Source organism: Saccharomycodes ludwigii, chromosome III (assembly GCF_020623625.1).
Source record: "Saccharomycodes ludwigii strain NBRC 1722 chromosome III, whole genome shotgun sequence".
Classification (NCBI taxonomy): Eukaryota; Fungi; Ascomycota; class Saccharomycetes; order Saccharomycodales; family Saccharomycodaceae; genus Saccharomycodes; species Saccharomycodes ludwigii.
The window spans coordinates 1,659,782-1,675,300 of NC_060202.1; the positions used below are offsets into that span (position 1 = coordinate 1,659,782).

Consider the following 15,519-nt stretch of genomic DNA (forward strand, 5'->3'; position numbering starts at 1 on the left):
TTATTATTTTTGGCTAAAAAAGGGAAATGTCAAGAAGACCAAGCCAAAAATGTTGTATGGCATTTTCTATTTACATATATAAAAGATACAAGGTTACGGAAATAATTCTCCTATTTAGGGTAATCAAAATAATATTAATAAATATTTACCTTAAAAAAAAAAAAAAAAAAAAAAAAAAAAAAAAAAAAATGCCGCAGAAAACGGGATGAGTTCCATTCTACAATCACGTGGGCTCTATACTTAAAATAAATACCGCCCGAAAAAGAGGCAAGCCGACGCTATTCATGTAGACTTCTCATTTCACTTTATTCAAACTGTATGTTTGTTACACTCAAATACCTTTTGGATTTCTACAAGGGGAGCATGCAATTCTAAACAATGTCACTAAAAATTTAAGACTAATATAGATATACATTTATATATATATATATGTTTATACCTAATTAAAGTGTATACTATTATTAATTTAGAACTTATTAATTATTACCTCGAAGCCAATTAAAAAAAACCCCCCCCACCACTACCATATGAACTTTATTGAAAAAGAAAAAAAAAACATAAAACCATTACTTAATCAAAATTTTAAAAAAAAAAAAAAAAAAAATTAAAGCGAGTGAATAAATCACTAAATAATAATTTATTATATTAGTGCGAAGTATTTTTTATTTTATTTTGGGATATATGAATATTGTAGCATTTTCTTTAATGGAAAACAGCAGAATTCATAATTACAATTAATTTTGACAACTCCTTCAAGGGTTGGGTGGTAAATTAATGTTACGGGTATCTTGCTGCTGAACATTAGTAGTAGTAGTGGTGGTAGTAGCCGTGTTTGGAATATCTGGTTGGTGAGATGCGGGAACTGCAACATTTTTGTCAACCTCAACTGAATTAGGGTTATTAGCCGCGTAATTGCCCTCAGAATATTGATTTTCCTTTTCCAGAATAACATCATTTATAGAAGATGAAGCGCCGCTCAGTTGACGAGAATGGTTGCCATAGGCCCTACCAGTGTTTTGTTGTCTATTAACGTTAGTAGTATTATCTTGGATGTTGTAATTACCATTTTCTAAATCACCTTCGTTGTCATTATTGTTCTTATCATTGGCTCCGAAATCAGGTTGTGTTTTATAATATTCTCTGTTAACGAGGGTCAAACCGCTTAATCTGTGCATAGAAACACCTATTTCACCAGAATTCTTCCAGACATCTTTGTAACCTTTAAAGTTGTTCATGATAGGTCTGATGATATTATACCAGAACAAAAATGAGCTCACACAAAATAAAACAAATGATAACCCTGCAAAGGCGATAGACGCTTTAGAAGATTTGCATGGCCTGGAATAGGTTGAATTAACGTACTGGCCCAAGTATGAATTATAATACAAATTATTACTACTATTGTAGGTAGAACTACAACTGTACCTACCATGCTGCTTAGCCAAAACAACAAAGGCACAAAGCCATAAAATGGTTACAATTATTTCACATAAAAAGAAAACACCCGGCATGACCCATTTTCTAGCAAACATTAGAATTAAAATTAAAGCAATTAAATAAAAACAGGAAATGGCGCTAGTAGCAATACCAAAATTAGTCTTGCTATCATGTCTTCCATAGGCATGAATGGTGTAACATGTCAAACCTAAAGTAATAACGCTAGAGGCAAACTGGAAAAAACGTAAAAGTGTTAATGGTATATATTCCTTAAATACATTTAAACACTTTTCTTTAAAACATTTTTTTTCTTGATTTTGTTGTTGTTCAGCATTGTTGTTGGTAGCGTATGTACCATGTGGAGTTTCTTGAACATACGTATTACGTCCAAATTCGGCCTCGTTATTGGCATCATCAACGTCGTACGCATTATTATTATTATTATTATTATTATTATTATTGTAGGTAGTCATAGTTGTCTATAACTTTTTCAGATATTTAATTTTTCCTTTTCTTTTTTTTTCCTTCCTTTAATTTTTTTTTTTAAAGTTGTAGACATGTATATAGATAATCAAGACAAAAGGGAAAAAAAAGAAAAAAAGAACATATATATATATATATTAAGCTATATTTTCAATTTCCCTTTGATATATACATTTTTCTTTTTTTTTTTTTTTTGGAAAAAGAAGGATAGATATTTACCAACCCTTAATTTTTATCATAGGTTGTGCCAACCGAAAACCTTACAGCTTTTAAGTTATTTTATAACATTCAGTTTCCTTTTTCTCCCTACATTTTTTTAAACTTGCTATGAAATATTCTAGAATTTCAAACAATATATGAAGAAAAAAAAAAAGAAAAAAAAAGAATAAAAATGAAATATAAAATACAATGCCAGTGCCTCAATTATTATTTTCCTCACTTTCGTTTCTTTTTTCTTTCTTAATCATTTTAAAGGGTGCACACACTTGTGTGGCGCTACCTCTTTATTAACGGATAAATAAAAGATTCCCTTTCCCCCTTTTTCAGTTACACTCGCACTCGCACTCGCACTCGCACAATCGGTAACACTAAACAAATTAAATGGACATGTATATTATTTAATTTGTGGATACGGTAATGAAAAATACACACACAATTTTATTTCAATAGGATTATGCTAATAAAAATATATAAAAATATGTTTAAAAAAAAAAAAAATAGTCATGTGACCAAAATAATACGTGTATAAAATTATATTGCATGTATAGCCAAATTTTTGCTTTGTGCACTGGTTGAAGGCCTTGAACGCCCCTCTCTTTCTAGAGGTGGAACATTTTTCTCCGTTGGAACAGAAACTGGAATAGATCCCATTAAACCCTTCCTTTCGGCCAAGTCGGAACTTCTTGTAAACAATGGATCTTCCTGATAGTATTCATCAATAATAGGATGCAATAAAATAGTTTGGTTTTTAATAGTTAACATGCTGTTCGTTGGAACTGCTGTCCAATCTCCTCTTTCAAATGTTAAAGGTTCAGATGCAACCATAATGACATCCTGATTCCTATCTAATCGTTCCATTCTATACTCTCCAGGTGCATATTCTACAAAGCTGGAACCACAGCTGAAATGCAAAGATGCCGCCTCATCAGTTTTAGAAGTAATGTAACGTGAAATTACCACAGAACTACCATCGGTAACAGCAAAATTCAGTAATGAAGGCTCCTTATTACTGCCAGGAACTTCATAAGCTTCTTTAGTTAAATCTTTAATTCTAGAAATAGTCTTTAATAGGCATTTTCGTAACACCTTATGTCCAAAATTGCCATCTTTTTTGGTGGGATTATGGCCCATTTTATGTAAAGTATCCAAGAATAATGCAAATGCACATTCCGAATCAGTACTTCCTTGTATGTAATTAAAATATTCATCATCCAAATCTGCTAGAAACTTACGTTTTATTAGCTTAAAATTAGCAATGCCGCCATTGTGCATAAATGTTAAGTTGTGATAAGTAAACGGATGACAGTTGGTTTCAGATAAAACACCATAAGTAGATGCTCTAACATGGGCAAAAACCAAATTACTTTTTGTTTTCTCTGCTAAAGTATCTAAATTTTGATTGTTCCAAGCAGGTGTAATGGCTTTAAAAATACATGGACCATCCTGATCTAATTCAGCATCGGTTGGATAGTAGGCAACACCAAAACCATCACCATTAATAGGTCTCCTTCGATCTAATCTTAATCTACTATCAAAAGATTGGTTAATAATGGAATGGGCTGGCCTCGTCAACAAATGTGATAATCTAATAGGTTCGGTCCCTTTAAAAATTAAAAATCTGCACATATTTTGTCGTATTTTATTTGGTGTTATCTATATATTATTTTTAAGTACTGATTCTAGCATTTACTCAAAAAGATTAGTGAATAACTGAATGAAAAAAAAAAATGGATTTACAGCATCATTGGTGTTTTTAAAAAGGAGATAAGTTATATGATAAAAGATATTGGTGATTTTAAAACCACGCGAACAAACTGTGGTATTCAATCGTTTTTTTTTTTTGTCTCCTTTTTTTTTTTTAAAAAAATTACACAGTAAATAATCATTTCCTACGAAAAGATTAGATGCCATTTTTTTTTTTTTTTTTTTTTTTAACAAGCAAAAGTTGACTCATAATAAAATTAAACGAGACAAAATTAAAAAAAAAAAAAAAAAAATATTGAAATAACTTTGTGATGCATTTCAGACTGTTACTTTTTCGTTCAAATCCTTCTTCTGTACACACAAATGCCTACTAAAATCTAATTAAGTACGAATACAAACAAGATTTTTCCACACAAATACAATCAATCATCATCAAATAAATACCGTTAATTTTACTTTATGTAATCATTCTTCACTATCCAATAAAATTGTAGTTGGGCCCTCGTTTGTTAAAGAACAACTCATCATAGCACCAAAAACACCATCTTGCACTTTATCTTCACCAAGACTTTCCTTTAATAACTTCAGAAAGAAGGAGTACAGATCTTTAGCAATATGACCCTTTTGAGCCTTATGAAAATCAGGCTTAGTGCCCTTTTTAGTTTTGGCATATAAGGTGAATTGGGATACAGATAATATGCTTCCGTCTACTTCTTTAATGTTTTTTTTCCACAACTGATTGTTTTGTTCATCTTCGAATAATCTTAAAGTACATACTTTGTTGGCTAATTTTGTTACATCATCCTCCGTATCATTTGTAGAAATACCAACTAATAACATATACCCTCTTTTAATACTTGATACTACTTTAGCTTCAACTACTACTGATGCTTGACTGACTTTTTGAATAACAATTCTCATAATATTGCAGATATATTTACTTCCTTTTTAAACACTTTTTGTCAGTTTACGGAGAAAGAGTTCTATACTTATCTATAATTTTTTTTTTTCGTCTTTTGTATTGGATTCAATAGGAAAAAAAAAAAAAAAAAAAAAAAAATAAAATAAAATAAAATAAAATAAAACAAAATTATTTATCCTACTAATATAAACGAAACAAGAAGGTACATATTATCTTTCAAAAGGGAATTTTATTTTTTATTTATTTATTCCTTCATTAATTTTTGGATCTTTGGATAAGACTTAATCTATCTTTTTTTTTTTTTTTTTTTTAATTTTTAATTTTTAATTTTTACTTTATTCCACTTACGGGATATTTTCTGAATTACATTATCTACCAAGTATTAGCATATAAACTAAGGGTAATTAACAGCTATTAGAAAAAAAAAAAAAAAAAAAATTTTATCAAAGTTAAAATCAAAATAAAATAAATCAATAAACTTGCCACCATAACAAATCGTATATAAATTCTGTAATTAGCATCAATACTGTCTCCTAGTAAACAGCTTTTTACAAGACCTCTTGAGCATATATAAAGAACATCCAATAAATCTAATTGCAGCCATAGCTGCTACTAGCCATAGGATAACGGAAAAATATATAGTAGACCTCCTACCTAAAATAGTAACTGTAGAAGTAACATCTTTAGTGTCATCTTTTTGCATATTTTGAAATTCACTCAAGGACCCAATTTCCAAAACAACGGCCACAACAGCAAAATTTGAGACGGACCAGACAATTAAAATTATAGACCTAACCATTGCATAATAGCTCGTCTTTTTTTCATCAAGTGAAGGCTCTGATTCTGAATTAACAGCAGGCGCAGTACTTAGTTCTTTAATAAATTTTTGGTAATTATTTTCGATCTCAGCAGCAGAAATTGGTATTTCTGTTTTAACAGAACCGTCCTTTTTTGACTCAACTTTACCCAAGGATTTGGCTGCAACGGAACCTTTTGTACCCCATGAAATATCATGGACATTAGCAAAAGCATAAATGTTTAAAACGTTGATATACGATGGACTCAACAATAGGTACTGAATAAAAGAAGTAAACATATGCCATGGTTGTAACGCAATAACACTACTGGCAAAATACAAAACATATGTAGAACCCATAGAAACAATTAAGTCTCTGAATGGCTCTGATTTCATCAAACTGGTAAAAGTTACATGATCTTCGTCAACCACATCTTCAACAGTGTTAACACTTAAATAGATACTGCAAAAAACCACATAGATGAACAAAATAGCGAAAAAAATGAAAACAATCAAGTAAAAAGTTGGCGTTCCCTTGGGTTTGTTGCCCAAGGATAAAATAAACGTTGTTAATAAAGTTAGGCAATATAGCCAATATAAAATCATGGACAAAATACGGAAGCATACAATATCATAGTAGGAGATGGCAATGGATAACGTAAGAATACGAAAAACCAAGAAAAACGAACTTAAAGAAAACCATGAAATGAGTGTGTTAAAAAAAAGATAGAGGGATTCAATGGTTAATCCGATTTTTCTGAGGAATGATTGTCCACTGGTCCATATTTTGTGACAATGAACAAAAGAATATAATGATGCAAAAAAAGAACCATTCATCCACCTCCTTCTTTGTAATATAAATTCTGGAATACGAGACGGAACATCTGTTTCACCGTACGAACTCCTACAGTACCTTAAAACCCAATTACTTTGTTTTTTAGTGACAATTTCAAAACACAAGATACGATCTTCTGCCAAATACATGTTCGATAAAAATAATTTAATGCTTTGCATATTGTCGCCCATAAAATATTTTTGCAACGGTTCACCCTTTAAAGCTTCAAATCTATAGGCGGAAAACGCGCCAGGAAGGACAGTAATAAAGCCAAAATTTGATTCTGTGGTCTTATCTAAAATATTACTAAGTTTATATTCAAAATTTTGGGCAGCAACAAGTGGATTAAAAAGATCTTTAAAACTTCCACCCAAGTCAACTCTAATTTCGCCACATGCACCACCAACCTGCGGATCCTCAAATTCTTTCCACAATTCATAAATAGAATCTTTACCAGGCTTTGTACCAGCATCTAGCAACACAATGACGTTTGGCTGTAACGATTCAGCAAATGCTTCGATGGCCCAGCGATGAGAGTTGATCTTTTTTTGATTGTTCTCCTTCAAACAAAAAAGTAACTGGACTGGAACTGTTGTTTGGTCACAAACCAATTGTACGCCGTTTTCGTCGACACTAGCGATGTTAACTTTTGTGGTATGCTCATAAACGTGAGTAATAACTTGTTTACCATTAATTTCACTTTTGGCAAACCCATCTTGATAACACCCCAATGCACTTAGTAGTGCCAAAGATCTTGGATTGATCTTTGATCTACCGTCACTAACAATACAAACAACAATTTTCTTCCAGGCATCTGCACCCCATGTCAAGGAATTTTTCTTTTTTAAAGTGTGCCTAATATTATCAAAAACACCCTTTAAAGTACGAGACAACAAAATTTCGTCCTCATTGTACATCGTAATGACTATGAATAATTCAGTTCTACGGGGGACTAAAAATTTTAATTGACGTAGAGTAAAATTTTCTTGAGAAAATAGATGCGGTTCACAGGTAACGGCCTGGTATCTCATAAATTTGAATTCATTGGATAGTTTACTTGGATCATCTACACTTTTCGCATAGTTTGATAACAAACTTTCACTTAATGGACAGTCAAAAACAAAATTGCCGTTATCCAATAAAAACCTCCTAACAGTGCGTAGTCTTTGAGGAAACCCTTTTTTGCCAACGCTCAAAACTTTGGAGGAAGCAGTGTCATCATCTTTAGCCTCATATTCTGTTTCGCCAGTGGCACTATACTTTTTTGTTAGGCTGGTATGTGTACTTGAATCATCCTCATCCTCAGTTTCATATTCATAACTACCTTCCTGACTATCAATATCATATTCATCGTCTTCATTAAAGCCATCGTTCTCCTCATTGTCATAACTACTATTAGCAAAGTTTCTACTATTATTTTTATTTGAGTTGGAATATTCGCCTAAATCAAAATGTTGTTCCAAATTCTTATTTCTTGAAGGAGATTTATTTGTAGAACGACCCTTATATGCTAGACTTAAATTACGGTTGACATTGTCGTGTGTATTGGTATGGAACATTTGATAAGTTTCTGGATTAATAAATGTGTTTTTTTGTGAATAAGGATTAACCATATTACCTTGTTTGTTAATATATGAGTTAATTGGATAATCATCACCTTGTTGTTCAATAGGTCCGCCTTCTAAATCACCGTTCAAATTGAATATACTAGTTACCTCATCAAAGTTGTTAGTATTGCCATGGATAATACTATTGCCATCATTAATATAACTATCATTGGAAGTTGGGTTGCGTTTAATAAATAATGGATGTATCTCCGGCGATGGGGGCACCAATCTCGTTTCACTGTTGTTAGTAGTTGAGATAAAACTATCTCTATTATCGACATTGGCGTTAGTATCATATTCAAAAGATGGTCTATTATAAGTAATAGGCTTAGTATTTGGGATAACTGTACCGGATGGGGAGTTAATAGTACTTTGTGTTAAATTATGATTGATGTTAGAGGTTGCAGGTATCACGGTAATAGATGGCAGTGGATTATTATTATTATAATTATCGGTATCTGTATTAGTAGCAGTTGTAGTGGTGGTTTTAGGCAACTTTATCGAACTATTTGAATGCTGAGAAAAATTTAATGGTTCTGTATATCTATTTATTTCAAATTCATCAAAATCGTGTAATTGATATGCTTCATTCATATTATTATTATTATTATTATTATTGGTGTTTCCATGATTATAATTAATATTATTATTATAAGCGCTATTCGTGTTAGAAGCCAAGTTTGTATTATTATTAGTGTTAAAAATATCTGAATAATGATTTGAACTTACTCCAAAGCTACTCTGAGTATCATTTTGATTGTTTTCGAACTTTTTAATAAATGAACCATATGGATCTGTGGGTGAAGAAATATCAGTATCATTATTAGTTGAATTATTATATTTCTTTTGGTTTTGGTCAGTGTCATCAGTATTGCTTATATTCTTATAACTCATTTTTTCCTGATTATTTTATTATTTTTTTCAGTTATTCTTTCTATTTTATTAGATGGATATACTAATGAGATAAATTAATTATATATTGCTGAATGTAAGTTAGTTGATAAGGTGGAAGTTATAATTCTTTTATTTTTTGTTTGTTTGTTTGTTTGTTCAACACCAACTTCATATATGTATTAAATTTAAAATTGTTTCAAGTTCCGTTTAAATCAAGAATAAAAGTGAAAATTTTTGACGAGATATATGAAACGTGTATAAAATACAATAATTAGCATATATATACATGTGTTTATAGACAAAGAAAAGAAAAACAAAAAACGAAAAAAGAAAAAAGAAAAAAGAAAAACCCTGAAGTTTTAAAATTAAAGTATAAGAATTAAACGTTCTTCGAATATTAATTATATTTTTTTTTTTTTTTTTTTGATCTGGTTAGTATGATCTAAGATCTATTAATAGAACAAGCACTTTTAATCATATATTATAATAAAACAAACGTGTAAAGTTGTTTGTTCTACACAAAAATAAAACAGATTTATGTATGTCGCTCGCTTTCTGTCAGCTGCTTTCTACCTCGGTCTTTCTACCTCAGTCTTTCTACCTCAGTCTTTCTACCTCACTCTTCCAATCACCCACACCCACACCCACACCCACACCCACACACCATCCGCTTCCCACCTCATGCAAGCCATGGCTGGTCTGACTATTTTTATTCAACCAGCCATTATTTAACTTACCGATATGACGTATACACAAATCTCTAATAAAAAAAATGAAATTTCTCTCTCTCTTTCTCTCGTACAATTCATTTTTACCATATAAAAAGTGCTTTAATAAATAATACTACAAATAACAAACCTTTATTTCCAAAAAAGAAAAAGAAAAATAATAATTTAAACACTACATTCATAAACCTTGATTTTCCAAGGACTCCAATGCGTCATTGGCCTGAAGAAAAATATAATTTCTCTCCAATTTATTATTAATGTATTCTCTAAAACCACATGGTAAAGATGCTATGTTTTTAGCATTGGTTAACAATATAACCCTATTTTTCTTCAAAATACTTATTGTCTTAGAAGCACTTTTCTCACCATTTTCTGCCTGCTTTTCTTTCCCCTCTTGTTTATTTATCTGTAACAATATCCTAAATTCTTCGTTCGTTGCCCTATTAATCATTACCTCACATAATTTGAAAACGGTTGGGCTTAATTGATTATCGGAATCCTTTAATGTTCCCTGAAGTATTGAATTTCTAAATATTGTTAACTTTTTTTGCGCCGCCACTAAATATTTATTCAATAAATTAGACAAAGTCCATTGTTCATCCCATGTATAAATACTATAATCATGTTCACCACCATTATTACTGCAACATATATCCAAAATCAATTGTAAAAAGTCAATACCATATAATAAAGTTTCTAAAGCCAACTCAGTCGCATTCGCGTTATCAATAATATCCGTAAACTTGCGTTTTATCAATTCAAAGTTATTATATTCTTTTAACATCATGATAGAATTAATAGCCATTGTCAATTCTATATTTTTATCCCTGTAATCATTCAATATCGCATTTCCACAAATATCATTTAGTTGCAGATAGAATTTGTTTAGAAAATCCTGAATATAATTTCTTTGGATTAAATTGATATTTTCTGCACTGTTATTTAAAGTTAGCTCATATACCGCAAATATAAAATTGTATGCTAGAATCAAAGTTTCTATTAAGGACTCAACAGTAATATTATCCGACATTTCCATAATTTCTGCATTACTATTGGCTGCAACAACGCCACTACTAACCTTGTTTGTTTTAATACCATCTCCTGTCGTAACATTGTACCTAAGTTGATCTACATTATCTTTCTCATATTTAGATTCATCACCATAATCCTCATCAGTAAACTGTGCATGCTGGGCTGAAAAATTTTCTAAAAATCCTATTTCTGTAATTATCAATTTCTGAGTCAAAGTGACAAATTTGGCCATAAGTTCAATCAGATCCCCGCCGGTAATTTGGTAATCTTCATTTGTATCAATGTAGATTGATAAGCACGTTAAATAGTTAAAGTAAAAGTCCCAGCTCAACATACTTTCTCCTTGTTGATATGAGTATTTATTATACATATTTTCAAATCCTAAAATAATTGCCTTTAACCCAGGGAAAACGACTTGAAGTAAGTCCTTATCTAAATCTTTCACATAATTTATAATGTTAATATAACCATCTGCGCATATATAATCAGAATGACATTTTAATAACAACCTTAACCTATTATATTCGATACTATAGGAATCTTTAATATAATCTGCTTTAATAGTTAAGCCTTGATCATAAATTATTAAAGCTTGGTAAATAAACTTTAAAGTCTTCTTAATATCAGATAAAAACCATCTTTCTGCTTGTTCTTCTAAATATACACCTTGTTCATAATAATCAGATTGTGTTTTTAAGCAACGTTCTATAGGAGCATTGAAATTAGATCCAGTGTTTTTATTTGTGAATTTTTTTAGTCTCTCTAATCATACATATGGTTAAGATTTTTTTTTTTATTTATTTAATTTTTTTTTTTTTTTTTTTTATTTCTTTCCTCCTACTAAAATTGGTTGTGAAAGGAAGTGAAAAAAAGAAAAAAAAAAAAAAAAAAAAATACATGCATATATATGTAATATTTTCAAATCAGTATATAGTTAGTAAAAGAACTTAAATTAACTTTGAAATAGTATATTGTGAAACTTGGGTTAAAAAGTTTTTTATTATACAAGAATGACTTAAAAAAAAAAAAAATAAACATACGTTTCTTCATTATCGTTATTGTATTTATTTTTGGGTTATCCACTAAGTTTGATATCGACAATAGAAGGCTATTGGCATGATAAGCTTTTATATATAAAAATAAAACTAAGTTTATAGATATATTTTTTTTTTTTCCTTTTCTTTCTCTTGACCTCTAAATGACATTCTTGGAAAAGAGAAAAAAAAAAAAAAGAGAAATTTTAAAGTTAAAATAAATTTAACACGATAAACACCGGAATAGTAAAATGTTGTTCGGACAACAATTTACAAAATGCGTAAAAAAAAAAAAACAAACAAAAACAAAAACGAAAATAAAAGAAACTCAAATTCTTTAAGAATCAAACATTTTACGTGCCTATTGGTCTATACCATTTGTATCCTCTCTGATTTTTCATTATTGTACGAATTACTTCCCCTCATCATATTAAGTAAAAACATCTAGCAAATACAAATCTGCGATTATATATATATATATATATATATATATTATTGATTATAATAAAGTAATATTTTTGGAAAAATATAATCAATTAATCAAAAGTAACGAGCAGTAGTCCTCACAATTTATGATCATAAAGAAAGAGAAAGAAATAATAGGTTTAGATGTAGATCCGAAGCGACTTTATATATCAAAACCGACAGATTTGCAGTCTTTTGCTTCAGATACTCCAAACTTTAATACACTTCACATCTCTTTCGTAGCTGTTCTAAAAAGTATCAAGTTTATTTCTGGGAAAAACACAATTTTAACATTTGGTACCTTTGATAATTTGGAGAATGATAAATCACAATATACTTGTTTTGTATCTAATACTGAATCCAATAGTCTTTCCATTAACCTGATAAATATTTTAAAGGAGGTCTACGATATTACCTTTCCAGATATTGGAATAAACACCACCTTCTATAAACAAAATATTTATTTAGAACATTTATGTTTTTTAAGGTGTCAGGCGGATTTCACAGTCGAAAGTTCAAAGTGTGTCATATATTTGGTAAATTTTAAACCGATTTTGGTAGTAAGACTTGATGATATTCAGGAAAAGCAAACTTATGCTAGGATTTTTAAAAATTTAGTTAGAATGGATCAGGATATTAAATGTGATTTTAAATTTGTTAAGTTGTATAATTTTGATGAAAGAATGAACTGTTATAGAGAAAAAGTTCTTTCTGTAAATTTGAAAAATAGCCTAGCATCTTTACAAAGGCGGCAAGAGGAGCAAAAACAACTGGAAACATCGACTCCACCATTTGTTCCAAATAATAACTTGTTATTTGTTCCAAACAACCTAGAAAGCCAACAATTTGATTCTCAATACACACAAACTAGAAATGCCGAAAGTTTAAAAAGGGAATTTTCGGATATTAGCGATAGTGGGTTATTATACTCATCGAGTAGCGAAGAACTTCAATGTAAACAACGGCGGTGCGCTATAGATAACATGGGTGCTGAAGGGGAAAATTCCAGCTTAAAGGCAGTTTTTGGAGAGTATACATATGAAAAAGCCTTTAACAAGATTGATGATGAGGTAAAGTTATATCATAGCTTGTTTCGCAGAAACTTTATATCTTTGGGTGTTCAAACTACTGAAAAGGCTGTTAGCACTACCGCCACTACTAATGCGACTTCTAGCGTTGAAATTGTTCCTCTTACTCCTTCTCTAGCCAGTGACGCAGCATTAAAGCCAGCTTTATCAATACATTCGTCTGAACAAACAAAAAAATGTGATTCTAATTTTACCAATAATACAAATGTGGCCAATACTTCAAATTCAACTGTAGGTAAAAAATATAGAGATCACCTTTATTTTAAAAGCAGCAATAACCATGCGAATGCCACGTTACAAACCACTACTACGTTGGACGCTTGTTACGTACCTGAAACTAGCGTGATTTCATGCGATATTGGGGAAACCTTTAAACTAAGAGGAACCATAGTTGGGGTGCTACCGAATCCATACTTTTCATCCAATATCACCACATTGGATGAGTTAATTCTCTTGGTTAAACCAGTTTTTAGTAAAGTTCGTGGTTATAGCTCCTTACTTTATAATGTAGATGTCATACAGGTTACCATTTTGGATGTGAGCAAGTTTTTTTCTTTAATTGGCACTAAACTAGAAAGCCATGAAGGAGCCATTGATTATTCCGTTGTATTGAAAACTCTCTTAAATAAACTCACAACTGGCGATTTATATGATATAAATATTACTAAATGTATGGAGACATTTGAAGAAGGTTATAATACGTATATGTGGGTTTTAAACCTTGATCATAGATTTTTAGAAATTGCACCAACAGTTTTTAAAAATGAAAGGCGCCCATTTAGAAAGAAGCTGGTACTAGAAGTTAAAGATATAGACACCAAAAACTGTCATTCAGCTTCAGTGTTTGGATTTTTAGTTGGTGTGGAAAATATGAATTCAAGATACTATTTATATTTCACCGATTTTACCTCTCATAAAATGCTAGATTATCCGTATATTAATTACGATTTTATGTTTCAAGAAAATAGACCCATCCCAAGAAATGAGCTATTTAGGCTGGTGGTATATCCAGATAAGTTTCGCGCATTTGACCGCCGTGTTAAATGTTGTACTGGAGTCCCCTTTACCTCTATGTTAAATGGGAAAGGCGAAGGAAATATTTCCCGAATGGGTCTTATTTGTAGATTTGATATGAGGATTAAGGAATATAATGGATGTCTAGAAGGTACGGCGGACGATATATGGATCATTGCCAATGAAAGCGTAGTTCATAATGAAGATAAGAGGCGCGTTATTGAATTACAAAGGAAACTACTGAAATCTATCCCACCATCCGTTGTTATGGAACAGTTTAATGTAATTAGACAAATAATGCCTATTGTATGGGATCCAGACTCGAAAGGTTACAATGTAGCGGATGTTAAAATCGTTACAAAAAAAATGGACTCTTCGCCAAAAAATTCTATCGACGCTACCGATACTGGCAATTCCAATGATAATGCGAACAAAGAATATCGGCATCAAAGCATTTTAACAACAGACTTTTCTTTATTACATGGAAAAGTGTTTTTTGATATTTCCAAAAAGAGACCATATCTACTTGGGAAGGAAATAAAAACTATTTCTCAGTTAAATAGATACACTTATATTGATGAAAAAACATGTTTCAAGGTAACTGGGAAATTCGTTTCATATAACAAAGATAGAAATGTTTCATTGAAATTCCATATGATAGATTCTAATTATGGTAGAGATGAGGGGAAAAAAGACAATACCCTTATAGATCCAAAAAATATGTTATCTGTAGAAATATGGGGGGAAGATAATCTAAAATATTTTTTTGAAGGTTGCAGAATAACCTCTCTTGATAATTTGCTTGGAAAAGAAGTTTCAATTTATGTAGTACGCACTCAAATATCGGTTGGTAGCCACGATCATCCTGCAAATATTTTAATATGGGCACCGGTGAAACAAACATTGAGGGAACTGTTGATGAGTGTTTCTTAGGGCTTATGTAATATCTTTTTTTTTTTTTTTAGAAAGGACAATAAAAGGGCAGAAAGAAAAAAAAAAGTTTTCGTTTCTAGTTCAATTACAAGTATATTTTTCTTGGCGCAGTGAAACATTCGTACATTACATATTATGTTCGTATGATGTAATTGTTGAAAAACATTTTAACATTTTAACAATTTTTTTTTTTTCTTTTTAGTGACAGAATTTATAATTTATATAAGGCCGTGCGGAAGGAGACGAGGAAATAAAAATAAGTAAGGGAGATTCCACAATAGCAACTTTTTATTATTTTTACCCACTGACAAAAACCCTTAAAAAAAAG

At 30.6% G+C, this 15,519-nt stretch overlaps 6 protein-coding genes across 6 annotated transcripts; 1 reads left to right on the forward strand and 5 right to left on the reverse strand.

The window, feature by feature from the left end:
- Window positions 1-752: 752 nt before the first annotated feature.
- On the reverse strand, window positions 753-1,910 carry SCDLUD_002987 (uncharacterized protein; the record flags this gene model as incomplete). Its single annotated transcript, XM_046077630.1, has 1 exon — window positions 753-1,910. The coding sequence occupies one exon, from the start codon at window positions 1,908-1,910 to the stop codon at window positions 753-755; it is 1,158 nt and encodes a 385-aa protein (XP_045935424.1).
- A 760-nt stretch (window positions 1,911-2,670) lies between these two features.
- DUG3 (glutamine amidotransferase subunit DUG3) lies at window positions 2,671-3,765 on the reverse strand (the record flags this gene model as incomplete). Its single annotated transcript, XM_046077631.1, has 1 exon — window positions 2,671-3,765. One exon carries the CDS (start codon window positions 3,763-3,765, stop codon window positions 2,671-2,673), a length of 1,095 nt encoding a protein of 364 aa, XP_045935425.1.
- A 543-nt stretch (window positions 3,766-4,308) lies between these two features.
- On the reverse strand, window positions 4,309-4,764 carry DTD1 (D-tyrosyl-tRNA(Tyr) deacylase; the record flags this gene model as incomplete). The annotated part of the gene is made up of 1 exon (XM_046077632.1): window positions 4,309-4,764. The coding sequence occupies one exon, from the start codon at window positions 4,762-4,764 to the stop codon at window positions 4,309-4,311; it is 456 nt and encodes a 151-aa protein (XP_045935426.1).
- Window positions 4,765-5,285: 521 nt separating this feature from the next.
- CHS1 (chitin synthase I) lies at window positions 5,286-8,897 on the reverse strand (the record flags this gene model as incomplete). Its single annotated transcript, XM_046077633.1, has 2 exons — window positions 5,286-6,012; window positions 6,403-8,897. The coding sequence occupies 2 exons, from the start codon at window positions 8,895-8,897 to the stop codon at window positions 5,286-5,288; spliced, it is 3,222 nt and encodes a 1,073-aa protein (XP_045935427.1).
- Window positions 8,898-9,803: 906 nt separating this feature from the next.
- SCDLUD_002991 (uncharacterized protein) lies at window positions 9,804-11,707 on the reverse strand (the record flags this gene model as incomplete). The annotated part of the gene is made up of 2 exons (XM_046077634.1): window positions 9,804-11,419; window positions 11,698-11,707. The coding sequence occupies 2 exons, from the start codon at window positions 11,705-11,707 to the stop codon at window positions 9,804-9,806; spliced, it is 1,626 nt and encodes a 541-aa protein (XP_045935428.1).
- A 556-nt stretch (window positions 11,708-12,263) lies between these two features.
- Window positions 12,264-15,191, forward strand: CDC13 (telomere-binding protein CDC13; the record flags this gene model as incomplete). Its single annotated transcript, XM_046077635.1, has 1 exon — window positions 12,264-15,191. One exon carries the CDS (start codon window positions 12,264-12,266, stop codon window positions 15,189-15,191), a length of 2,928 nt encoding a protein of 975 aa, XP_045935429.1.
- Window positions 15,192-15,519: the final 328 nt, after the last annotated feature.